At 47.5% G+C, this 27459-nt stretch overlaps 1 protein-coding gene across 1 annotated transcript; it reads right to left on the bottom strand.

Moving 5' to 3' along the window:
• Nucleotides 1-9771: 9771 nt before the first annotated feature.
• Nucleotides 9772-11766, bottom strand: LOC125521274 (taxane 2'-alpha-hydroxylase-like). Its single transcript, XM_048686337.2, has one exon. It carries the CDS (start codon nucleotides 11659-11661, stop codon nucleotides 10066-10068), a length of 1596 nt encoding a protein of 531 aa, XP_048542294.1. The 5' UTR covers nucleotides 11662-11766; the 3' UTR covers nucleotides 9772-10065.
• Nucleotides 11767-27459: the final 15693 nt, after the last annotated feature.

Below are 27459 nucleotides of genomic sequence, written 5' to 3'. Positions count from 1 at the left end.
TTGTCTATACACAGGTGTATTTTCTGAATAAAACACAATTGCACATGTTACATTACAGACCTCGAAGCCTCTCAGCAGGCTCGCAAAGGCCTCATCCAATCCGCTCTTCGCGGATAGGACCTTTTCAACCACCGTACCCATCAAGGTATGATGTTCCTCTGAAATGGATGCCTGCTGCGGCATGTTCGTCAAGATATCTGGCGCCTCTGGATCTCCGAAGGCAACCGTAGAAAGTATGGTCACCCTTTGAAGGGACCCATTTATTTGTATCCGGCTGTATTCCGGACTGTTCGGGGTCTTCATTGTTGTTCCTCGGACCCTGGGCCGCCGAAGTATCACCTTCATATAACATCTTCGTCATCCCTTGCAGCACTTGTTGGTCGGGGGAGACCCTCCGCGACGACACCTCTAGATCGTCTGCCCTATTGGACGGAGAGGACGATGGGGGCGTCTCGCTTTCCATCATCTCCAAGAGAAGGTCCCCCGAGGAAGAGGATTGTTGAAGGGGACTGCGCGCTGGGTTGCAAAAAATGTATATTTCAGGCATCATATGAAAAGAACGAGATATGTTTAGAACATCCTTGTTCACTTACGATTGGGCCGGAGGCTCCTCGTCGTCACGAGACTGCGCTTCGACATCCTCCAGGCCCGGGCCGCCTCCCAGAGGCATCTTGCCTCGCTTAGGAGCCTGCTTCTCCCAATCTTCGGAGCCGACCCTCTTCTTCTTGAGAGGGAAAGAGATAGTGCCCCCCCTTTGCTTTTGTCTTCGGACGAGGGGATTTTTATTCCTCCGAACATAAAGTCTGAGGTCCCTTGGGAATAGAGGTCGTCCTTGGCCCTCTTGTCCTCTGCCTCGTCCTCCTTCTCCGGCATCTGGTATGGTGTTGGGGCCAGCATCCTTGTTAGGACAGGATTCGCTGGACCCTCGGGCAGAGGGGCCGAACACATAATCAGTTCCGCCTTCTTTATCCAACCCTGGAAAAAGATAGCCTGCTCAGTATCATATTACTGTATGCATCACTTCAAAGTATTTGAGAGCCAAGTGCTTACCGGGGTATCCGGACGATTACAGTTGAGGCCAGCATTCTCAACGGTATCCGGCCAATGTCTCCGCTTCCCGAAAAATAACTTCCACATCCCTTCATGTGTGGCGCCGAAGAAGTGTTGGAGGGTCCGTGGTCCTTCTGGATTAAACTCCCACATGCGGCGAGGCCTGCGCTGGCAGGGCAGGGTTCGGCGGACTAACATCACTTGAATCACACTAACGAGATCGATATATCTCTCGAGGAGGGTTCGGATGCGGCTTTGTAAGGTCCGCACTTCATCAACCGATCCCCAGTCCAACCCCTTGTTGACTCATGATGCAAGCTGTGACGGTGGGCCAGGACGGAAAGTGGGTGCAGCAACCCACTTAGTACTGCGTGGCTCTGTAATGTAAAACCACTCCCGCTGCCAATAATTGGAAGTCTCGGTAAAGGAACCTTTTGGCCAGGGAGTGTTGGTGAGTTGGCTGATTGTAGCACCGCCGCACTTCACCTGTTCCCCGTCGGCTATCTTCAGTTTCACACTAAAGGTCTTGAGCCATAAGCCGAAGTGTGGGGGGATTCGAAGGAAGGCCTCGCATGTAATGATAAACGTCGAGACATGGAGAATCGAGTCCCGGCAAGGTTGTGAAAATCCAGTCCGTAATAAAACATTAGCCCCCGGACAGAGGGGTGAAGCGCAAACCCTAACCCCCGGAGGAAGTGGCGGATGAACACAACCTTTTCGCCGGATCTGGGGGTCGGAATAACTTGTCCTTGAGCAGGAAGCCGGTGGTGGATCTCTACAATCAGATATCTGGCTGCCCGAAGCTTTGCAACATCCTCCTCTGTAACGGAGGAAGCCACCCATCGGCCTTGGGAGCTGGATCCGGACATGATGGGAAGGCTGAAAGCAATGGAGTCGAACCTTGCGTGTTGGAACTCGAGGTTGGGAAGGCCGAGGAGAAGTTTGGCATAAAAAAGATGGCCCTTGGTTCCTTTATAAAGGCCTCCGGTATTGAACGCCTCCTCCTAAAGCCTAAGAACTAGCCTATTCCTAAGGAATCTTTCCCGCGGGACGGTTGGGTTACCCACGCCCGTATTGATGAAAATCCCGCAATAAGGGGGCACGATCCCTGCTTCAACAAGACGTGCCAGTAAAAACCACGCCCCCAAAACGTGGAACGACGGGACAGGAAACGGTTTGAAATAATAACCAGACAGGCATGACGTCACATTACTAAAGTTGTCAGCGGATGGGACTCGTGTGTTATTATATTCTCTCTACGGTTGTGTGCGGTGTGTGTTACAGGTCCGGACACAATGAATTTGTCTGAAGACTATTCGGGAGTTCGGAAGGAGGAACTCGCCTTGCAATGCCGAAGACAGCACTACGCGATAGATACCTTGTCATTGAAGCCAGGTTCAGGGGCTACTGAGGGAGTCCTGGACTAAGGGGTCCTCGGGCGTCCGACCTGTTATCTATGGGCTGGACTGATGGGTTGTGAAGATACGAAGACCGAAGACTACACCCATGTCCGGATAGGACTCTCTTTGGCGTGGAAGGCAAGCTTGGCGAGCAACTATGAAGATTCCATCTTATGTAACCGACTCTATGTAACCCTAGATCCCCCCTGTGTCTATATAAACCGGAGGGTATAGTCCGAATAGGGGATACTCAATACCGTAGTCATACAGGCTAGACTTCTAGGATTTAGCTATTACGATCTCCTGGTAGATCAACTCTTGTAACACTCATACTCATCAAGATCAATCAAGCAGGAAGTAGGGTATTACCTCCATAGGGAGGGCCCGAACCTGGGTAAACATCGTGTCCCCTGTCTCCTGTTACCATCAACCTTGGATGCACAGTTCGGGACCCCCTACCCGAGATCCATCGGTTTTGACACCGATAGTAGGGACTGGGACGGAGGCCAAATTGCTAGTCGAGCTCTTAACGGGCTGGGCTGTCCTGCTGCGGAGTAGTCCGGACTCGTTTGACAGTGTCTGGGAGCTCGGCCGCCGAATTAAGGTTCTGCTTGGAGAGTCCGCTCTGTACTTCTGCTGCTAAAGCAGTGGTGTGCTCCTCGGTACGGAGGGAGCGTTCCGTGTTTCCGTTGACTATTATGACGCCGCATGGTCCGGGCATCTTGAGCTTGAGATAAGCATAGTGTGGCACCGCGTTGAATCGAGCAAATGCGGTTCGTCCCAGCAGTGTGTGATAGCCACTGCATAAGGGGACGATATCGAAGATCAACTCTTCGCTTCGGAAGTTGTACGGGGATCCGAAGACAACCTCTAGTATGATTGAGCCCGTACAGTGGGCCTCTACACCTGGTATGACTCCTTTAAAGGTAGTCTTTGTGGGCTTGATCCTTGAAGGATTAATACCCATTTTACGCATTGTATCCTGATAGAGCAGGTTCAGGCTGCTGCCACCATCCATGAGGACTCGCATGAGATGGAATCCATCAATGATTGGGTCAAGGACCAGTGCGGCTGAATCGCCATGACGAATACTAGCCGGATGGTCCCTACACTCGAAAGTGATCGGGCAGGAAGACCATGGGTTGAACTTTGGGGCAACTGGCTCCATCGCGCAGACGTCCCTGAGCGCACGTTTGCGCTCCCTCTTGGGGATATGGGTAGCGTATATCATGTTCACTGTTTTAACTTGGGGGGGGGGGCTTCTTTTGTCCCCTTGTGTTCGGCGGATGGGACTCCTCGTCATGTTCCTCACTTTGCGACCCCTTCTCCTTGTTCTCGACATTTAATTTGCCGGCCTGTTTAAAAACCCAACAGTCCCTGTTGGTATGATTGGCTGGTTTGTCTGGGGTGCCATGGATCTGGCATGGACGGTCGAGTATACGGTCCAAGCTGGATGGGCCGAATTGTTTCTTTTATATGGCTTCTTCCGCTGGCCGGACTTGGAGCCACTGAATCTGGTGTTGACCGTCGTATCTTCGGTATTGTCACCGTTGCTTCAACGCTTGTGCCTGTTGCGGCGGGGCTTGCCGTTGCTATTTTTGGTCTCCGAGGTGCCAACCTCGCTTGTAGTGCTTTTGCTATGGGCTAGCCAACTATCCTCGCCCGCGCAAAAATGGGTCATCAGTGCCGTGAGGGATGCCATGGACTTCGGCTTTTCTTGGCCGAGGTGACGGGCGAGCCATTCGTCGTGGATGCTATGCTTAAAGGTCGCTAGGGCTTCGGCATCCGGATAGTCGACCATCTGGTTCTTTTTAGTTAGGAACCTGGTCCAGAATTTCCTGGCTAACTCTCTGGGCTGTTTAACTATGTGACTTAAGTCATCAGCATCCGGAGGTCGTACGTATGTACCTTGGAAGTTGTCGTGGAAGGCGTCTTTCAAGTCCTCCCAGCTGCCAATAGAGTTTTCAGGCAGCCTGTTTAACCAGTGTCGAGCTGGCCCTTTGAGTTTTAGCGGGAGGTATTTGATGGCATGAAGGTCATCACCGCGGGCCATATGAATATGGAGAAGGAAATCTTCAATCCATACCGCGGGATCTGTTGTTCCATCATATGATTCGATGTTCACGGGTTTAAACCCTTCAGGGAACTCATGCCCCATTACTTCATCAGTGAAGCATAGAGGGTGTGCAACGCCTCTATATCGCACCATATCGCGACGTAGCTCAGATGGAGTCCGTCTGCGGCATTCGGCCCGGGCGTGATTAGGCTTGTCACGTCTGAATAGATAGTCGTCGTCGCGTGTCGGGGCACGCCCCCTCGATCCGTAGATCGATCTGGTATGTCCTGTTCTACTGTCCAGGTGCTGCCGAAGGTCATATGTATATGCCCGAGCTGTTTTATCCCTGCCTTTACAGCGAGGTGGTACAGGCTGGTGCCGCTTTGTCCCGGTCACGTGGTGGTCGGTCAGCCGCATTGTGCACTGATGGCACGGGCTCCAGCGCCTCGTGATCGAATTGAGGTAGTAATTTGCGCTTCGGGTAACTTTTGAGTGGTCGCTCGAGGCCGTATTCCTCGGCCGCCAGGACGTTAGTCCATCTATCATTAAGAAGATCTTGATCAGCCTAAAGCTGTTGCTGCTTCTTTTTCAGGCTCCTTGTAGTGGCTATTAGCCGGTGCTTAAAGCGCTCCTGCTCGAGAGGTTCCTAAGGCATGATAAAATCTTCGTTGCTGAGGCTCACCTCATCCTCGGAGAGTGGAAGATAATTACTGTCCTCCGAGTCCTCATGCACGGCCTGTTCGTCAGGGCTGACTCGCCCATCTTCCCGTTCGTCCTGTTCCGAAGTTGGCTGAACGGGGTCTTCATTGTCTTTGACATCGTCTAGGGTATTGTTTTCTCCTGTGCCGGTATTGTTGTCTTTTTCACGGCGTGACTTAGAGCAGCACCGCTATCGTCGGCGCTTTGGCTGTATCTCGGGAGGTTTATCTTCCACTGGGTCTTCTTTGTCATCACCGCTAACTTCATTGGGTGTGTCGACCATGCATACGTCGTAGGAGGAGGTGGCCGTCCAGCTCCCGGTAAATGGCGGGTTTTGGGCCTGCTCCTCTTCGGCACCGTCGTCCGTACCGTCGATGTCTCCGGAGTAGTAGTCGAGCATGTCAGTTAGATCTTCGACAGTGGCTATTAAGTGGGAGGTGGGTGGGAAGCGAAATTCCCGGTCATCAGCCCCTAGTTCAAACCGGATATAATTTGGCTGTGATTCCCCTGCTAAAGAGAGGGTTTTTAATGAGTTTAGCACATCGCCTAAAGGTGAGTGCCGGAAGATGTCCGCGGAACTGAATTCGACGATCAACGCCAAGGCTCGGCAGACGCGGATGCATGTAGTTCGGAACCAGTGGCCGGAGATGAATTCGGGGGTCCGTTTAAGCAGACCCCGCTCGAGGTTGGGTCTATGTGCGGCTCCAACGTCGCTGAGTCTGCGACTTCCGTGGTGGGTTAAGCTTCCCATCTTTGGATGGCGCAAGCTGCTCCGGATCTAGGGCCAGAGCTCTTACATGCGCGATCTCCTGGGTATGGTCTGATGACAGATTTAGGTCATGTTCATTGCGGTGGCAGGGAGCGGCTGCCATGGGCTCAAATCCGTCGAAGATCAAGTCTCCGCGGATATCAGCGACGTAGTTCAAGCTTCCAAACCTGACCTAATGGCCAGGGGCATAGCTGTCGATCTGCTCTAGATGGCCAAGCGAGTTGGCCCGCAGTGCGAAGCTGCCGAATACGAAGATCTGGCTAGGGAGAAAGACATCCCCCCGGGAAGCGTTGTTGTAGATGATGGATGGAGCCATCGAACCTTCTGATGACGGCACATCAGAACTCTCAATGAAAGCACCAATGTCGGTGTCAAAACCGGCGGATCTCGGGTAGGGGGTCCCGAACTGTGCATCTAAGGTTGATGGTAGCATGAGACGGGGGACACGATGTTTACCCAGGTTCGGGCCCTCTCTATGGAGGTAATACCCTACTTCCTGCTTGATTGATCTTGATGAATATGAGTATTACAAGAGTTGATCTACCTCGAGATCATAATGGCTAAAACCCTAGAAGTCTAGCCTATGTGATTATGATTGTCCTCTCCTCTACGGACTAAACCCTTCGATTTATATAGACACCGGAGGGGACTAGGGTTATACAAAGTCAGTTATAGAGAAAGAAATCTTCATATCCGAATGCTAAGCTTGCCATCCACGCCAAGGAGAGTCCCATCCGGATACGGGTGAGAGTCTTCGGTCTTGTATCTTCATAGCCCATCAGTCCGGCCCATGTCCAACAGGCCGGACGCCCGAGGACCCCTTAGTCCGGTACTCCCTAACTTACGGCAACCCAGTATCAGTCAAGGATTTGAGTGAAACTAGTTCCACAGAAAACTTATAGTTCAAGGCATAGTCCACTATTCAAGTTTTTTGCGGGGTAGTCCACTATTCAAGTTGTAGTCTAGTGTAGCATAAAGTTCTAAGTGGAAGTTCAACTTAACAGTCTCCACTAAATATCGGTATATAAACAATAATTTGGAACTAAATAATGACATGTGCCAATGAGACTTTGTGGGGGATTGTTGGAATTTGTGAGTAGGCCTTTGGCCCAAAGCCCAACTAAAAATCAGAAATTTTGATGGCCCATTCAAGCATGGCTGTGAGTGGTGTGAGTGAGACTAAAGTTTAGGTCCCCCCCCCCCCCCCCCGCTAGTTGAGTGGGAGTTGCACCCTTTTATAAAGTGAGCTCTTTTAGCACTTGTATGAGCATGAGAAGAGGAGACCTACACGCGCGCTCCTCCTCCTCGCTCGCCTTCGATTCTTGGATCACGACTTGGATGTGGGGTTTACTCCCACGACCTACCCGGCGCGCATTATTTAGACAGGCAGACGTCTACCCTAGCCGCTGCCGCATCGTATGATTTTGCATCGTTTCAGATCATTGCGCTGCCACGCAAGTCTTCTCCATCCCTCCTTCTGGCGTGCACCGCGAGAAGGGACAATAGGCCTCCGGAACCCCGCCTCTCATGATCCTGTACGGGAGAGGGGTGATCAGGTTTTTGGGAAGCGCACTCGTGCGACTGCTGAGAGCGACGACTTCGCCAACGTAGACTTCTTCCCCGATCTCGCACTACTAGGAAAACAGATATAGCTAATATGGACATTAATGACGCACCATGTATGTGGTGCGCCATTGCTATGTTTTTACTAATGGCGCACCACATGAGCAGTGCGCCATTGCTATTTTTTTGGATCCATCCCTCCCCCCCCCACCCACCAGACATAGCAATGGCGCACCACACCTAGGTGCGCCACTAGCATAGCAGTGGCGCACCTAGGTGTGGTGCGCCATTGGTATGTCTTCTCACACACAAACACTCCCCCCCCGGTGGATAGCCTTCTAGGTTTTAAAAAAAATAAAATAAAATGATAAAAGATTAAAAAAAAATAGATGCCCATGTGTTATGTGTTCTAGTTGTTAGGAAAATTAACAAACATGAATTTTGAATTCTTTTGCAAAAGGCCGCCGTGTTTCGGTAAAATGGTCGTAACTTTTGCATATGACTTCCAATGAAAAGGTTTTTTATATGAAAAAACATCTACTCGAAAAGTTCCATCCGAATTTGACCGACTACGCCTGTATTCGATTTTCTAGAATCCTCAAAAACCTAATAAAAAAAAGTTACGGGGCTTTCAAGATCTGGAGAGGCAAAAAAATTCAAACTCAGTAATGGCGCACCTGCCCATGGTGCGCCATTACTATCTTCCCGCCTTTAAAATTCAAACTATATCAAAAAAAATAAAAATAAAGTTAATAATGGCGCACCTGCCTAAAGTGCGCCATTACTATCTTCCCGCTTTCAAAATTCAAAATAAATAAAAAATAGTTAGTAATGGCGCACCTGCCCAAGGTGCGCCATTACTATCTTCCCGCCTTCAAAATTCAAAATAAAATAAAAAAAATAAGTTAGTAATGGCGCACCTGCCCACGGTGCGCCATCAGTATGTCGTACATATGGCTGGGCGGGGTCCTCTCCTCCTTACCTCTTCATTTTTCTCCTCCACTCCATCTCCTCCTCTCCTCCACTCCATCTCCCCTCCTCTCCTCCACCATACTCCCCTCCTCCTCTCCCGTGACCTCCTCCTCCTCCTCCTCTCCGGCGACCTCCTCCTCCCTCCTCTCCTCCCCTCCCCTCACGGTTTCTCCTCCCTCCTCTCCGGTGAGCTCCTCCTCCCTCCTCTCCGGTGATCTCCTCCTCCCTCCTCTCCGGTGAGCTCCTCCTCCCTCCTCTCCTCCCCTCCCCTCATGGTTTCTCCTCCCTCCTCTCCGGTGAACTCCTCTCCGACGATCTCCTCCTCCTCTCCGGCGATGTAGGCGAGCTCCTCTCCGGTGACCTCCTCCTCCTCCTCTCCGACGATGTAGGCGAGCTCCTCTCCGGCAAAAGAACGTACAAGATCCAAAAATGAGAACAAAATTTGAAAAAATATCGTGCAAAAAACGAGCAAAAAAACGAGCAAAAAAGGGCAAAAAAATCACGATCCAGATCCAAATTCAAAATTCAAAAATAGCAATGGCGCACGGTGGGGGTTAGACGGTGCGCCACTACTATTTTCCCGCCTTCAAAATTAAAAAAATCAAAAAAAATTCAAAAAAAAGTTACCAGTGGCGCACCTGTAGCAATAGTAATGACACACTACAAGATGCGCCACTGTTACCTGCAATACTAATGGCGTGATAATAGTGGCGCACCTATAATGCGCCATTAATAGCCAAAATAGGTGCGTCCCTAACAGTCTTTTTTCTAGTAGTGTCGGCAACCTATTCCTCAACGACATGGCCAACAACATCAACGCCAACGGTTCTGCTTCCGCCGCACCGTATGTGATATTGTCCTCTTTGTTTGAGATCGTGCTAGAATTCTTATTCCTAGTCTGTGTCTTAGATACGATATGTTCATCTACTGTAGTGATCCGCATGATTAGTTTAAACTTTGTTATAGCAGTTATGATTTATTTACTGTTTATTCAAATTAAATCTCGTAGTAATTTGCTCATATATTCAACAGTAGTTAGGATGCAATCGAGCTATGAATGAGTGAAAGCTCTCTTATGAACCAGTGAGGATGCATCCAACTTACTTGCGAAAACCGAAGCTTCGTTTGCGAAGGTTCAACATTAAAATATACAAGTTAAGTTTTATAAAAGATGTGCCGGCCAGAGTAAACTTACACACGTGCCTCGGTTTCAGTTTCAGAGGGACGCTAAGAACGAACCCAGCGGAGCACCATACGTCACATTTGTCGAATGAATGGCAATAACATTTCAATTTGCACCCATAAAAAAACATTTTGATTTGCAAAATACATACATTTCTTAAAGCTGAAAAGCGTTATGTAAACCAATTTCTTAAAGCTGAAAAGCATTTTTTAAACCCCTTATGCAGAGGCCACGCGTGATCCTCCTTTTTATAAAGAAAAAAAAATGTAAACCCCATAAATCAACTGACATACTTTCGTGTAATCTACTGTATTTGTAATCTGAAGAAAAATTGTGCTTGTGGATCAGGCTATTGGGTTGAAGATGCAATTGCTCATGGTGAGATGGGGTGGAATGCGACGACGGAATGGTTGGCAATGTGCAGGCTGAACTGCCCGCCTTTCTCGCTCACGTCGAGCTTGTCCACGCCTGGCGGCGGCACCATCTCGAAGCTCCTCACCAGCTTCCCGACGATGAGCGCCAGGATGGGCAGCGCGAGGATGATACCGGGGCAGCTGCGCCGCCCCACGCCGAACGGGAGGAACCGGAAGTCCACCTTGCCGCCGACCGTGGCGTCCACGTTGCTCTCCTCGCCCAAGAACCTCTCCGGCTTGAACTCCTCCGGCTTCTCCCATAGCTCTGGGTTGTTGGCCAGCCACCAGGCATTGACGACGACCTTGGAGCCCTTGGGAATGGTGTAGCCGCCGAGGCTGGCCTCCTCCAGGTTCATGTGGGGGACGAGGAGCGGGATCGGGGAGTGCAGCCGCAGCGTCTCCTTGATCACGGCCTGCAGGTACGGCAGCTTGCTGATGTTGGACTCGGTGATGGGCTCGTCGTCGCCGAGCACGTCCCTGATCTCGCCGCGGACCTTGCGCTGCACGTCCGGGTGGTTCACCACCTCGGCCAGCGCCCACTCGATGGACCATAGCGTCGTCTCGATGGCCGCGACGTTGATGTTCTCGACGATGTAGATGACGTTCTCCGGCGTGATCTCGCCGCTCTTCTCTGCTGCGAGGATGTGGTCGATCGCGCACCGGAGCTTGTTCTTGTCTTGTCCTGGGGTGTCCATCACCTCCCTTCTCTTCTCGACGTAGTTGCTATTGAAGAAGGCCAACCTCCTGGTCTGCAGGTCCCTGCACTTGTTGAGGTAGCCACGCAGGAAGGGCCTGAGGATGGGGATGAAGTCGCCGTAGTTGTAGTCGAAGCTCTGCGCGAGGCGGCTGCGCTCCGAGTTGAACTTGGTGGCCTCCACGAACATGGGGTCGTCCACGGAGTCGAAGCGGGCGTCGAACATCATGCGGTACATGATGTTGTAGAGCATGAGCTGCAGCCTGCGGCGCACGACGACGCCGGCGCCGCGGGCCGCCGAGTCGGCGCGCAGGTCGGACACGACGTCGTCCATCTCGGCCTCCCACATGGCGCGGTACTGCTGCACAACCCGCGCCGTGAAGAAGGGCAGCGTCATGACGCGGCGCATGCGGCGCCAGTGGTCGCCGTACTCGGTGAAGACCATGTCGGCGCCATTGGCCGTGAAGATGTCGAAGACGACGTTCCGCGGGCGGGAGCCGAACTCCACGCCCTGCGTGTGGAGCACCTCCGTGGCCAGCCGCGGGTCCGACACCACCACCAGGTTGCGCACGCCCAGCCGCAGCCGGAACACGGGGCCGTACCGCGCCGACAGCCGCGCCAGGAAGCGGTGGTTCAGGTCGTTGCCCACCTGCAGCCAGTTGCCGAACACCGGCACGGCCGCGGGGCCTGGAGGGGCGCCGGGGCCTCCACGCTTCCCTCCCGCTCCCACGGCGACGGCGACGAGGGCGGCCGCTGCCGGCAGCAGCGCGGGGTGCGGTGCGTGGAGGAACGATTTGAGGAGGCAGTACACGGCCAACGAGGCTGCCGTGGCGAAGGCCACCCTGCGCGCGGAGACAGCCATGCTGTGCTCTGCGCGGGTGCTAGCTTGGCGTGCAATGTACTACAGTATGTGTGTTTGAGCTGGTGCTGATGCTCGGATGTTGTTGGTTGCTGTGAAGGTGCCATGTTCCATGGCGTGCTTATATAGCGCCGGCCGTGGGTTTGACTGACAATGACAATGGTAGGTGGGGAAGGCCAAGCAAAGCACGAGGGGACGCGGCAAAAGTTGATGGTTTTGGGCGGAACCCGTGTGCCGGCCTGGGAAACAGGGTAGGCGGGAGTGGGGTTTGGCGGAGGCGAGACGTGGGTTTGCCATGAGATAGACGACGGCGAGAATGACTGCGCTGGTTGGTGGGCAAATTTGTTTGACCGCTCTCAAGGACCTGCTCACGCTCGGCCTTTAACCGTGCTGCATGGCGCTGCTGCGCCGGCGAGATCCTTTTCTTTCTTTCAACCAGCCGTGCTCGACCAGAAACAGTTTCCTTAAAAGCAACTCCAACGGGCCGACTCAAACGAACGGCGTTTTTGTCTGTTTTTTGTCCGTTTGAGTCGGCCCGACGGACACAAACATCCGACGCAGTGTTTGGGTCGGCACGAGCGCTCAACACTGGCCTGACCCATTTCGTCAGCGCGCCAAAAAAAGTATTGCAAGCATTTTGAAAACAAATACATGCATTTAACTAAACATAAAAGCCGGCCACGAAGGCCGGCGAAAGTCCACATTATATTAATTAAAACACTAAAAATTAGACGACGCGCCGTCTTAGGCGTCCTCGTCGGCGGCGGTGTCTGCGTCAGGACCATTGAGGTCGATCAACGTCGGCGCAGGGCCGGCCCAGGGGAACGCCACATTCTAGACGGCGGTGATATCGGGCTTTGCCGCCGCTGCCTAGGGCTGGCGCGCCTCCTCTTCGGCCTCGCGCTCGAGCATCTGCAGGCGCTCGCCCTCCCGGCGCTCCTCGGCCAGCCGAACGCGGCGCCAGTGGTCGAGGTAGGCCGCCTCCTGCTTCTTCGTTGCCCCGAGCCAGATCGGCGGAGCGCTGACCCACTCGCGCACTACTCCGGTCCAGGAGTAGCGCTCGAGGTAGGCCGGCTTCTCCGGCTCAGCTTTGGGCGGGGACGACGGGGCCACCGGCGGCACGACGCAGTCGCCCGCCGCGGAGAGGGTCATGGCAGCCTCGAAAGCCGCCTCGTCCGCCTCCCTCCACCGTTCCTCCTCCTCGCTCTCCTTGATGGCCGTCTGGTAGGCGGCCTCGGCCTCCTGGTCCTCGTCGCGGACGACGAGCGCGGGCGGCGGCAGGCTGTGGTCGACGCCGCAACGCCGCATCGCCTCGCCTCCTCGTGCTCGAAGGCGAACCATCGAGCCCAGTTGGGCGAGTCGACGGCGAAGTGCGGGTCGGCACGCTGCTCCGACGTCAGCAACGGCCGTCGGCGCCGCACCTCCTCCGCATGGGCCCTCGCCGTCCACGGCGCCGCCGGCATTGGGATCCTCTCCGGATCCAAATGCCAGTCATGCGACAGCGTCACGTCCGGGTACGGCAGAGCCACGCGGTGGTGCCAGTGCCACTCGGCTTGGTGCAACGGCACGTTGATGCGCTGCCTCTGACGGGGAGCGCGCGCCGACGCGGGGAGGGCAGGGAGGGAGATGGAATGGCGGGCGGGGGCTTTGCCCTTTGCGGCTGCTGCCGATGCCGGAGAATAAACCCATGCTGGCGGTGGCTAGGGTTGTCGCCGGCGTGGGGGCAGGGGTGGCCAGATGGGGACGAGGGGCGAGTGGTAGTGGATGAGGACGGCCCCGCCGCATGCCCGGCTTAAAAAAGGACGACCACCGTCGCTGATGTGTGGGCCCAAGATGGGCGGTCGTCATAAATTATGTTGACTGTCGTAGTTGGACGGCCGTCAGGTGGGGACGCGGCGGACGGCGAAGAGACGCACGGCGCGTCCGCTTCGCGTCCGCGCCGACGCATTCCAGGCGCATTTTTAGGTCGGAAATGGATCGGCGCGAACGCCGGACGGACACAATTTAAGTTTAGGTCGGGGTGTTGGGCCGCCATTTTTGTCCGCACCAACTCAAACGGATGCGGACGGACGAAATGGATCGTCCCATTGAAGTTGCTCTAATCACTTTCTACTAGCATAATGTATGTATTCTGCAAATCGAAACGTTAGTGTCATTCATTCACCTCTCTAAAGTTCGAGGCAAATGAACACATTTTTGCTGGTCGTCTTCGGGCTATTATCCTCGCGGAACTTAGGTCATTGAATCAAATTAATCTTAATGAATAACTAATGGTTTCTCTTTTTTTAGCCATCCTCTTTCTCATTAACAAATGTGGCGTATGGTGCCCTGCTCGGTTCGTTGTTAGCGTCCTTCTAAAAATTGAAACCGGGGTACATGCCTAAGTTTACTTTGGTCGGCACATCATATTATATAACTTGGTTTGCATATTTTAACGATGAACCCTCTCAGATGAGCTTCAGGTTTTCAAGTAAATTGGAAGCACCCTCACTAGTTCATACGAGAGCTTTACCGAAAAAGCATACAAGAGCTTTCACTGATTCATAGCTCGATGTGCAGCCTAACTACATTGTAAACTCTACTCCTTGCATCAGTATCGATTATAAAGTCTTCCTCTTGGCCTAATAATTAAATACAGAAGTGTAGCGCTTTCTGTTTTTGACTTCTCATAACTCCTCATTATGTTTTCCTGGCAATGATTAGGGCATGTGATCTAAAATTATGTTGAGATTCTTCATAACATGTTGATTAGTTAAAGTAGCACAAACATGAAATAAGTGATTGTATTCCGTCCTGTATCTCGGGTTAACCTAGAAGTGATTTCCATCTTTACATACTACCTATAGAAGATTACCGTTTTGTTGCCCATAAATATTGACATTCTTTCTAAACCTTTGACATTGGTGATTTTGATTTGATGCATTTGGCTATCAAAGAATATGTGAGAACTTCTTTTATATGCATTGAGGTAGTTTAATATTTTAATATAAACCATTTTCAAACATCTTTATTATTGGTTTAGACTTACTAAATGTGTTTGCATTAGTTAATCAAGTTCATGACAGGTAGCATTTACATACAAAAATTATCTTTGTTATCATCTTCATGCTCGAGGACGTGCACATGATGTTGGTACGTCTCCAAGGTATCTAAACTTTTTGTATGTTTCATGCCTATAATCCTTGAAGTATGCATTGTCCTATAAATCCAGTTCCTTTTTTTTTTGGTTATTTTTGAATTTTGGAAAAAAACAAAGCTCCCTGAAAATTCCAACAAAACCTAGTAGGAAATTTCACGACACCGGAGGACCAAAGTCCAACACCTAGGGTGGCCCACAGGGCGTAGGCGCACTGTGTAGGTGCCCAGATGTTGTCTGTGTCTATAGCCCCTAGGGCACCCATCAGCTGCCTCTGGTGCCTGATGGTTGTATATATCCCTAAAACTCATACCCAATTTATGGTGCATTTCTTTTTGCCATCGGCACTTCGCATTTCGGGGCGATCTTTGTTTTCAGTCGTGATCTGGTACTCTGTCGGAGGAGGAATTCATCTTCATTACCACCAACCTCAATGGTTCATCATCAATAAACAACGATGCATTTTAGCAAACATCCAATCCCGCATTATTGACCTCACATCATTGGAGCTTATTGATGTCAATGACAATCATCATCTTCAAGTTATTCCAGGTAGGACTTGTATATTTTTTTTCTCACAATGACCTCCTCCCACACCTCCTTGCTGACGACAATGCAGTCGTCCCTGTGCGTCTTGTACGTAGTGGTGTTGACGTCCACTGCTTCGAGTCATACTTCAACAAGTCCTTCATCACTCGAGATGATAGTGCTAGAAGCTATCTTATTAGATAATTTCTATGATGGCGTCGTTGATGAAAAATCAAAAGAGCACTCATGTCAAACCGCCACGTGTGATGGACATAAAAATATAAAATGGTAAATAACTTTACAAAACATATTATCATGTGTTTGTTGTAAGATTTGTCTTTCTCAAATGGGTCACAAATGGCACTCCGATGTAGATATTGCTTGGTGGTAGGATGTCGAGGAGGTGTCTAGCCTCATCATCGTTGAGCCTGATCGTTTGGGCGAAGATGGTAGAATCAAATGCGCCAGCCTCGCCATTGTCTCCATAGAGAATATTCATCTTGGGCATTGGTCCTCTCATGGAAAAACATATCATTTCTACCCCTGTTAGACCATTGTCAGTAATGAACAAGTCCCATCCTTTGTCTCCCTTGTGGATCCTTTTTTACCCTTTCTCCAGTTCAATGTTGTGTGTGCCCCCCCCAACACCCTCAAAGAGCACACTCCCTCCTATTAATTCATTAAACTACATCATTATGTTGTATGTGACGATATGTGCAACAAAAGCAAAAGAAAAACGCATTAGATAAATGGTAAAAGTACTAAAAGAAAAACACAAATGGTTACAAGTGTATGAAAAAGAATAGTTTGTTACCACCGAACTTAAGAACCCCTCTACCAAATAGATAATGAATAATGGTCCACTCAAAAGGCTTCTTGTGCACCTATACATACATGCCTTCCATGCCATATCCTGTTAGAGAAGATTTAACCTTGAGATATTTACAAGTGCAATATAAGCATCAAGCACAACTAGCAATTTACAAGATCAATACACTATCATCCAAGAACTAAATTTGGACGTGGTGAACCTTAGACAATCTGCAAGATCAACTATAGCCACAAGCACTAGCAATCCAAGCACAACTAGCATTTCACAATATCAATACCTATCATCCAAGCACAACTACAGATTTACAAGATCAATACTACTAGCAATTTACATGATAAACATATCATCCAAGCACACCTAGTATTTTACAAGATCAATACCTATTGATATGCCTCCAACGTATCTATAATTTTTTATTGTTCCATGCTATTATATTATCTGTTTTGGATGTTTTTGTTGGGGAACGTAGCATGCAATTTCAAAAAAATTCCTACGCTCACGCAAGATCTATCTAGGAGATGCATAGCAACGAGGGGAGGAGAGTGTGTCCACGTACCCTCGTAGACCGAAAGTGAAAGCGTTTGACAACGTGGTTGATGTAGTCGAACTTCTTCTTGTTCCGACCGATCAAGCACCGAACGTACGGCACCTCCGAGTTCTGCACACATTCAGCTCGATGATGTCCCTCGAACTCTTGATCCAGCAAAGTGTTGAGGGAGAGTTTCGTCAGCACGAAAACATGGTGACGGTGATGGTGAAGTGATCCGCGCAGGGCTTCTCCTAAGCACTACGAAGATATGACCGGAGGTGTAATCTATGGAGGGAGGTGCCGCACACGGCTAACAGATGTTGTTGTATTCTTCTAGGCGCCTCCCCCTCATATATATAGGTGGGACGGAGAGGGAGCAGCCAAGGGGGCGCCCCAAGTAGGCCGAATCCTACTTGGGGTTCCTCCCCAATTCGGCCCCCTTCCTTATTCATCGGAGGGGAAAGGAAAGAGAGGGGGGATGGAAGGAAGGGAGAGGCCAAATCCTCTCCTTTCCTTCTCCCTTCCCGTCTTTCCTTCTCCTCCTATTTCGGCCTACATGGGGGGAGCACCAGCCCCTTAGGGGCTGGCCTGTCCCCCTCTTGGCCCATTAGGCCCATATAGTTGCCGGGGGGGTGCCCGGAACCCCTTCTGGTGACCCGATATGTACTCGATACCCCTGGAACACTTCCGGTGTCCGAATACCATCGTCCTATATATCAATCTTTACCTCTCGGCCATTTCGAGACTCCTCGTCATGTCTGTGATCTCATTCGGGACACCGAACAAAATTCGGTCACCAAATCACATAACTCATATAATACAAAATCATCATCGAACGTTAAGCGTGCGGACCCTATGGGTTCGAGAATTATGTAGACATGACCGGGACACCTCTCCGGTCAATAACCAACAGCGGAACCTGGATGCTCATATTGGTTCCTACATATTTTATGAAGATCTTTATCGGTCATACCGTAATGACAACATACGTTATTCCCTTTGTCATCGGTATGTTACTTGCCCGAGATTCGATCATCGGTATCTACATAAATAGTTCAATATCGTTACCGACAAGTCTCTTTACTCGTTCCGTAATACATCATCACGCAACTAACTCATTAGTCACATTGATTGTAAGGCTTATTATGATGTGCATTACCGAGAGGGCCCAGAGATACCTCTCCGATAGTGGGAGTGACAAATCCCAATCTCGATCTATGCCAACCCAACAAACACCTTTGGAGATACCTATAGAGCATCTTTATAATCACCCAGTTATGTTGTGATGTTTGATAGCACACAAGGTATTCCTCCGGTATCCGGGAGTTGCCTAATCTCATAGTCAAAGGAATAAGTATATGACATGAAGAAAGCAATAGCAATAAAACTGAACGATCAATATGCTAAACTAATGGATGGGTATTGTGTCCATCACATCATTCTCCTAATGATGTGATCCCGTTCATCAAATAACATCACATGTCTATGGTTAGGAAACTTAACCATCTTTGATTAACGAGCTAATCTAGTAGAGGCTTACTAGGGACACGGTGTTTTGTCTATGTATTCACACATGTATCAAGTTTCCGGTAATACAATTCTAGCATGAATAATAAACATTTATCATGATATAAGGAAATATAAAATAACAACTTTATTATTGCCTCTAGGGCATATTTCCTTCAGTCGCCCACTTGTAGTAGAGTCAATAATCTAGTTCACATGGCCATGTGATTTAACACCAATAGTTCACATCGTCATGTGATTAATAGCGATAGTTCACATCGCCATGTGACCAACACCCAAAGGGCTTACTAGAGTCAATAATCTAGTTCACATCGCCATGTGATTAACACCCAATGAGTACTAAAGTGTGATCATGTTTTGCTTGTGAGAGAAGTTTAGTCAACGGGTCTGCCACATGCAGATCCGTATGTATTTCACAAATTTCTATGTCTACAATGCTCTGCATGGAGCTACTCTAGCTTATTTCTCCCACTTTCAATATGTATCCAGATTGAGACTCAGAGTCATCTGGATCGGCGTAAAAGCTTACATCGACGTAACTCTTTACGACGAACTCTTTATCACCTCCATAACCGAGAAATATTTCCTTAGTCCTCTTAGGTAACTAAGGATAATTTTCACCGTTGTCCAGTGATCTACTCCTGGATCACTATTGTACCCCCTTGCCAAACTCATGGCAAGGTGCATAATATGTATGGTACACAACATGTCATACTTTATAGAACCTATGGCTGAGGCATAGGGAATGACTTTCATTCTCTCTCTATCTTCTGCCGTGGTCTGGCTTTGCGTCTTACTCAACTTCACACCTTGCAACACAGGCAAGAACCCTTTCTTTGACTGATCCATTTTGAACTTCTTCAAAATCTTATTAAGGTATTGATCCGTCCATTTTGCATCATGCTTTTATATCAATATTTATTGCATTATGGGCTGTTATTACACATTATGTCACAATACTTATGCATATTCTCTCTGATTTTACAAGGTTTGCATGAAGAGGGGGAATGTCGGCAGCTGGAATTCTAGGCTGGAAAAGGAGCAAATATTAGAGACCTATTCTGCACATCTCCAAAAGTCCTAAAACTTCACAGGAGCATGTTTCAGAATATATATAAAATATTGGCGAAAAGAAGTACCAGAGGGGGGCCACCCACCGTCCACGAGGGTGGGGGGGCGCGCCCCCTGCCTCGTGGCCCCCCTGGCAGCCCTCTAATGCCCATCTTTGGCTATATGAAGTCTTTCGTTAAGAAAAAAAACTCATATGCAAGCTCACGGGATGAAACTCCGCCGCCACGAGGCGGAACCTTGGCGGAACCAATCTAGGGCTCCGGCGGAGCTGTTCTGCCGGGGAAACTTCCCTCCGGGAGGGGGAAATCATCACCATCGATCCTCTCATTGGGAGGGGGTCAATCTCCATCATGTTCACCAGCACCATCTCATCTCAAACCCTAGTTCATCTCTTGTATCTAATCTTTGTATCCAAACCTCAGATTGGTACCTGTGGGTTGCTAGTAGTGTTGATTACTCCTTGTAGTTGATGCTAGTTGGTTTACTTAGTGGAAGATCATATGTTTAGATCCATTATGCATATTAATACCCTCTGATTATGAACATGAATATTATTTGTGAGTTGTTCCGTTTGTTCCTAAGGACATGGGAGAAGTCTTGCTATAAGTAGTCATGTGAATTTGGTATTCGTTCGATATTTTGATGAGATGTATGTTGTCTTTCCTCTAGTGGTGTCATGTGAACGTCGACTACATGACACTTCACCATTTATTGGGCCTAGAGGAAGGCATTGGGAAGTAATAAGTAGATGATGGGTTGCTAGAGTGACAGAAGCTTAAACCCTAGTTTATGCGTTGTTTCGTAAGGGGCTGATTTGGATCCATATGTTTCATGCTATGGTTAGGTTTACCTTAATACTTCTGTTGTAGTTGCGGATTCTTGCAATAGGGGTTAATCATAAGTGGGATGCTTGTCCAAGGAAGGACAGTACCCAAGCACTGGTCCACCCACATATCAAATTATCAAAGTACCAAACACGAATCATATGAGCATGATGAAAACTAGCTTGACGATAATTCCCATGTGTCCTCGGGAGCGCTTTCCTTTATATAAGAGTTTGTCCAGGCTTGTCCTTTGCTACAAAAAGGATTGGGCTACCTTGCTGCACCTTATTTACTTTTCTATTTGTTACTTGTTACAAATACCTTATCACAAAACTATCTGTTACCAATAATTTCAGTGCTTGCAGAGAATACCTTGCTGAAAGCCGCTTATCATTTCCTTGTGCTCCTCGTTGGGTTCGACACTTCTACTTATCGAAAAGGCTACGATAGATCCCCTACACTTGTGGGTCATCAAGACTCTTTTCTGGCGCCGTTGCCGGGGAGTGAAGCTCCTTTGGTAGGTGGAATTTGGTAAGGAAAAAATTATATAGTGTGCTGAAATTTACTGTCACTTCTTACTATGGAACATAATCCTTTGAGGGGCTTGTTCGGGGTATCTTCACCCCGACCAGTAGAGCAAAGAGTTGCTCCTCAACCTACTGAACCTACTGAAAATGTTTACTTTGAAATTCCTTCGGCTATGATAGAGAAACTGCTAGCTAATCCTTTCACAGGTGATGGAACATTACATCCCGATTTGCACCTAATCTATGTGGATGTAGTTTGTGGATTATTTAAGCTTGCAGGTATGCCCGAGGATGTTATCAAGAAGAATGTCTTCCCTTTATCTTTGAAGGAAGAGGCATTGACATGGTTTAATCTATGCTATGATATGGGACCATGGAACTACAACCGGTTGAAATTGGAATTTCATCAGAAGTTTTATCCTATGCATCTTATTCATTGTGATCATAATTATATATATAATTTTTGGCCTCGTGAAGGAGAAAGCATCGCTCAAGCTTGGGGGAGGCTTAAGTCAATGTTATATTCATGCCCCAATCATGAGCTCTCAAAAGAAATGATTATTCAAAAAAATTATGCTCAGCTTTCTCTCGGTAATCGCTCCATGCTCGATACTTCTTGTACTGGTTCTTTTATGATGAAGACTATTGAATTCAAATGGGATTTATTGGAGAGAATTAAACGCAACTCTAAATATTGGGATCTCGACGAAGATAAGGAGTCAGGTATAACACCTAAGTTTGATTGTGTTAAATCTGTTATGGATATCGATGCTTTTCGTGAATTTAACACTAAATATGGACTTGACTCTGAGGTAGTAGCTTCTTTCTATGAATCCTTTGCTACTCATGTTGATCTCCCTAAGGAGAAGTGGTTTAAATATAATCCTCCCATTGAAGTAAAAGTAGTTGCACCTATTAAAGTTGAAGAAAAGACTATTACTTATAATGATCCTGTTGTTCCTACTGCCTATATTAAGAAACCACCTTTCCCGGTTAGAATAAAGGATCATGCTAAAGCTTCAACTGTGGTTCATAAGAGTAATACTAGAACACCTACACCCTCTGAGGAAATTAAAGTTGAACCTAGTGTTGCTATGGTTAAAGATCTCTTGGCCAATAATATTGATGGGCATGTTATTTACTTCTGTGATGAAGCTGCTAGAATTGCTAGACTTGATACTAAAAATAAACATAGACCTGTTGTAGGCATGCCTGTTATTTATTTTAAAATAGTAGATCATTTCTATCAGGGCTTATGTGATATGGGTGCTAGTGCAAGTGCAATACCTCATTCCTTATACAAAGAAATTATGCATGATATTGCACCTGCTGAGTTAGAAGAAATTGATGTTACAATTAAGCTTGCCAATAGAGATACTATTTCACCAGTTGGGATTGTTAGAGATGTTGAAGTATTGTGTGGGAAAGTTAAATACCCTACTGATTTTCTTGTTCTTGGTTCCCCACAAGATAACTTTTGTCCCATTATATTTGATAGACCCTTCTTGAATACTGTTAATGCTAAGATAGACTGCAATAAGGATATTGTTTCTGTTGGTTTAGGGGATATGTCTCATGAGTTTAATTTTGCTAAATTTCGTAGACAACCCCATGATAAAGAATTGCCTAGTAGAGATAAATTATTGGTCTTGCTTCTTTTGCCGTGCCTCCTAGTGATCCTTTAGAACAATATTTGCTAGACCACGAAAATGATATGTTTATGAATGAAAGAAGGGAAATAGATGAAGTATTCTTTAAATAGGGACCTATTTTGAAACACAACTTGCCTGTTGAAATCCTAGGGGAACCTCCTCCACCTAAGTGTGATCCCGTGTTTGAGCTTAAACCTTTACCCGATACTCTTAAATATGCTTATCTAGATGAAAAAGAGATATATCCTGTTATTATTAGTGCTAACCTTTCAGAGAATGAAGAAAAGAAATTATTGAAAACTCTGAAGAAGCACCGTGCTACTATTGGATATACTCTTGATGATCTTAAGGGCATTAGTCCCACTCTATGCCAGCACAAAATAAAATTGGAGAAAGACGCGAAACCGATCGTTGATCATCAACGACGGTTAAATCCTAAGACGAAAGAAGTGGTAAGAAAAGAAATACTAAAGCTTCTGGAGGCAGGTATATTTATCCCGTTGCTGATAGTCAGTGGGTAAGTCCTATCCATTGTGTCCCTATGAAGGGAGGTATTACTGTTGTTCCTAATGATAAAGATGAATTGATCCCACAAAGAATTGTTACAGGTTATAGAATGGTAATTGATTTACGCAAATTAAATGAAGCTACTAAAATGGATCATTACCCTTTACCTTTTATAGATCAAATGCTAGAAAGACTATCCAAACATACACATTTTTTCTTTCTAGATGGTTATTCTGATTTCTCTCAAATACCTATATCAAAAGAGGATCTAGAAAAGACAACTTTTACTTGCCCTTTCGGTACCTTTGCTTATAGACGTATGCCTTTTGGTTTATGCAATGCACCTGCTACCTTTCAAAGATGTATGACAGCTATATTCTCTGACTTTTGTGAAAAGATTGTTGAGGTTTTCATGGATGATTTCTCCGTTTATGGAAGTTCTTTTGATGACTTCTTAAGCAACCTTGATCGAGTTTTGCAGAGATGTGAAGAAACTAATCTTGTCTTGAATTGGGAGAAGTGCCACTTTATGGTTAATGAAGGTATTGTCTTGGGGCATAAAATTTCTGAAAGAGGTATTAAAGTTGATAAAACTAAAGTTGATGCTATTGAAAAGATGCTGTGCCCTAAGGACATTAAAGGTATAAGAAGTTTCCTTGGTGATGTCGGTTTTTATAGGAGGTTCATTAAGGACTTCTCCAAAATTTTCAGGCCTCTGACTAATCTCTTACAAAAAGATGTTCCTTTGTCTTTGATGATGATTGTGTAGAAGCATTTGAAATACTTAAGAAAGCTTTGATTTCTGCACCTATTGTTCAGCCTCCTGATTGGAATTTACCATTTGAAATCATGTGTGATGCTAGTGATTATGCTGTAGGGGCTATTCTAGGACAAAGAGTTGATAATAAATTAAATGTTATCCAATATGCTAGTAAAACTCTAGACAGTGCTCAGAGAAATTATGCTACTACTGAAAAAGAATTTTTAGCAGTTGTATTTGCTTGTGATAAGTTCAGATCTTATATTGTTGATTCCAAAGTAACTGTTCACACCGATCATGATGCTATTAAATATCTTATGGAAAAGAAAGATGCTAAACCTAGAATTATTAGATGGGTTCTCTTACTACAAGAATTTGATTTGCATATTATTGATAGAAAGGGAGCTGAGAACCCCATTGCAGACAACTTGTCTAGGTTAGAGAATGTTCTTGATGACCCACTACCTATTGATGATAGCTTCCCTGATGAACAATTAGCTGTCATAAATGCTTCTCATACTGCTCCATGGTATGCTAATTATGCTAATTATATTGTTGCTAAATTTATACCACCTAGTTTCACATACCAGCAAAAGAAAAAGTTCTTCTATGATTTAAGACATTACTCCTGGGATGACCCACATCTTTATAAAGAAGGTGTAGATGGTGTTATTAGATGTTGTGTACCTGAGCATGAACATGAACATATCCTACGCAAGTGTCCCTCTAAGGCTTATGGAGGACACCATGCTGGAGGTAGAACTGCACATAAGGTATTGCAATCCGGTTTTTATTGTCCTACTATCTTCAAGGATGCCCACAAGTTTGTTTTGTCTTGTGATGAATGTCAAAGAATTGGTAATATTAGTAGACATCAAGAAATGCCTATGAATTATTCACTTGTTATTGAACCATTTGATGTTCAGGGCTTTGATTATATGGGACCTTTTCCTTCCTCTAATGGGTATACACATATTTTAGTTGTTGTTGATTACGTTACTAAGTGGGTAGAAGCTATTCCAACTAGTAGTGCTGCTCATAACACCTCTATTAAGATGCTTAAAGAAGTTATTTTTCCGAGGTTTGGAGTCCCTAGATACTTAATGACTGATGGTGGTTCACATTTTATTCATGGTGCTTTTCATAAAATGCTTGCTAAGTGTGATGTTAATCATAGAATTGCATCTCCATATCATCCACAGTGTAGTGGTCAAGTAGAATTGAGTAATAGAGAGCTTAAATTAATTTTGCAAAAGACTGTTAATAGATCTAGGAAGAATTGGTCCAAGAAACTTGATGATGCATTATGGGCCTATAGAACTGCATATAAAAATCCTATGGGTATGTCTCATTATAAAATGGTTTATGGTAAAGCATGTCACTTACCTCTCGAACTAGAACATAAGGCATATTGGGCCATTAAAGAGCTCAACTATGACTTCAAACTTGCCGGGAGAAGAGGCTTTTTGAAATTAGCTCACTCGATGAATGGAGAACCCAGGCTTATGAGAATGCCAACTTGTTTAAAGAAAAAGTTAAAAGATGGCATGATAAAAGGATACAAAAGCGTGAGTTTAATGTAGGCGATTATGTATTGCTATACAACTCTCGTTTAAGATTTTTTGCAGGCAAACTCCTCTCTAAATGGGAAGGTCCTTACGTCATCGAGGAGGTTTATCGTTCTGGTGCCATAAAAATCAACAACTTCGAAGGCACAAATCCGAGGGTGGTGAACAGTCAAAGAATCAAACATTATATCACAAGTAATCCCATAAATGTTGAAACTAATGTTATTGAAACCGTAACCCCTGAGGAATTCATAAGGGACACTTTCCTGAACGTTTCAGACTCCAAAAAGGAAGAGTTACATGGCACGGTAAGTAAACCGACTCCAAAACAGTTTTAATAGCAATTTTTCTCTGTTTTGGAATATTTAAGAAAATAGGAAAATAAGAAGCAGTCCGGAAAGGACACGAGGCTTCCACGAGTGTGGAGGGCGCGCCCCCCTCCCTCGTAGGCACCTCGTGTGCCCTCCAGACTTCGTTTTCTAGCACGATACTTCTTTTGGTCGGTAAAAATTCATTATATAATCTCCCGAAGGTTTTGACCACCATATCACGCAAATATATCCTGTTTTCGTTTTGAGCTGTTTTCTACGAGGGTTGTCAAAGCCAAGCATCATGTCGTCTCCCTCCTCCTCCAACAATGAGGGCAATGATGCTTGGCTAATGAAGATAGAACTGAAGTGAGAAGAACCTGGGGAGATCAACAAGGATGATGGGATCAAGAAGGCCATGGGAGATCAAGTTCCGGCAGCAGTGGACGAAGACATCCTTCAACCTCATCATAATCTGTTTACCCCAACGGAGATTGAAGCTTTCAAGATGATCGAGTTAGCTCGTATTCAAAACAAGTATCTCACAAGTGAAAATATTTTGCTGAAGGAGCATATCATCACACTAAAAGGCATTATCCGCAAATTGGAGGACCTCCTACGCTCGATGTGCGACTATCCATCATCACCAAAGCCCTCCACTACAAAAAAAAGATACATCCGTGACATTTTGGGCCGAATGAAATTTTTTCTGTCATACATATGACACTTCTATGACGAAAATTGTGACAAAACCTCGTTTTGCGGTACGCCACACGCCTCCCAATCAACAGGACCCCCGTTTCGACCGTAGGAGGTCCGTTTCCTCCGTTTTGCGGTACGCCAGACCCCTCCCGATGAACGGGATCCTGTTTCGAACGTGGCCGGTCGAACACAAGGCCGTTTCCTCCGTTCTGTGGTACGCCAGGCCTCGTTTCCGTCGCCTGTTCCGTCCAAACCCTCCCGATGAACACAACGCATTCCGTTGCCTCCCCATGAACATGACGCATTCCGTTGCCTCCCCATGAACACGACGACGACGCTGTTTCTCCATTCCGACCCAGCCATGTACACGAGCCCTGGCCGTACGTATGCGCGAGTAGGCGTTCGAGACCCAGCCCGTATGTACACATACGTGGCCCTATTTTCTTTCTTGCACCTGGCTGCTGTACGTACGTGTACATGCTACGTGCGCGCCTCTACTACGACACGTGCGCGCCTCTACATTGACCAGTATATATGTACGTACACGTTCGCGACCAGAATGACAACACTACGTACGCTTCGACCAGGTGGGTCCCGACTGTCAGGCACTTCCTTGCGTGCGAAGATGTAGCTGGTGGGTCCCAGCAGTCAGGGGGGCCGAAATACGGTGGCCCGTCCGGTGGGTCCCCGCTATCAGGTGGAGGAATAATTATTTTGCACGTAATAAGGAGGCACTTCCTTGCTGCGGCTGTGGACCCAGCTGTCAGGCTCTCCACGTACAGTCCACGTCCGATGGAAGCCGTTCCTTGACCACGTTGACCACGCCGCGCCGAGAGCACCAGGGCGGTGGATGACGGCGAGGCCTAGGAAGGGGACGACATGGAGCCGGGGAAGACGCGGCAGTGGATGCCCACGCATAGAGGAGTACGAGGGTTCACTGGTTCGCTGCGGTGTGAGGCTTCCATCGCCGCAGAATAACAGGGGGTGTGGGCGACTAGAGGGATGGCCTGGCCAACGGTGGGAGTAGTAGGGGGCGGTGAGGCCTCCGCCGCATCGCAGCTGGCCACGGGAGGCAGGAGCACGAGGCACGACCGGCGCTGGTTTGGGCGGCTGGAGCAAGAAGACCAGAGGTTGAAGAAGCACTATGGCCGTTGGATGGACATCGTATGGTCACTGCAGCTAGAATCGTGCATATTGACTAAGTTGAAAAAGCCCTCCGTCCCCGTCAACTTAGTAGGCATCAAGTCAGCCTGCCACCAAGGTGGGTCCCAGCTAGCAGGGGGGTATTCATTTTTTTGAACGTAATAAGGAGGCACTTCCTTGCGTGCGA

Source organism: Triticum urartu, chromosome 7A (assembly GCF_056163025.1).
Source record: "Triticum urartu cultivar PI428250 chromosome 7A, HENAU_Tu73, whole genome shotgun sequence".
Lineage (NCBI taxonomy): Eukaryota > Viridiplantae > Streptophyta > Magnoliopsida > Poales > Poaceae > Triticum > Triticum urartu.
The sequence above is the reverse complement of the archived record's forward strand: the minus strand, read 5'-3'. Positions and strand labels throughout refer to the sequence as shown.

Bases quoted from the DNA above. Each gene is read 5' to 3' on its own strand.
- LOC125521274 (XM_048686337.2), bottom strand. From the start codon at position 11,661: ATGGCTGTCTCCGCGCGCAGGGTGGCCTTCGCCACGGCAGCCTCGTTG.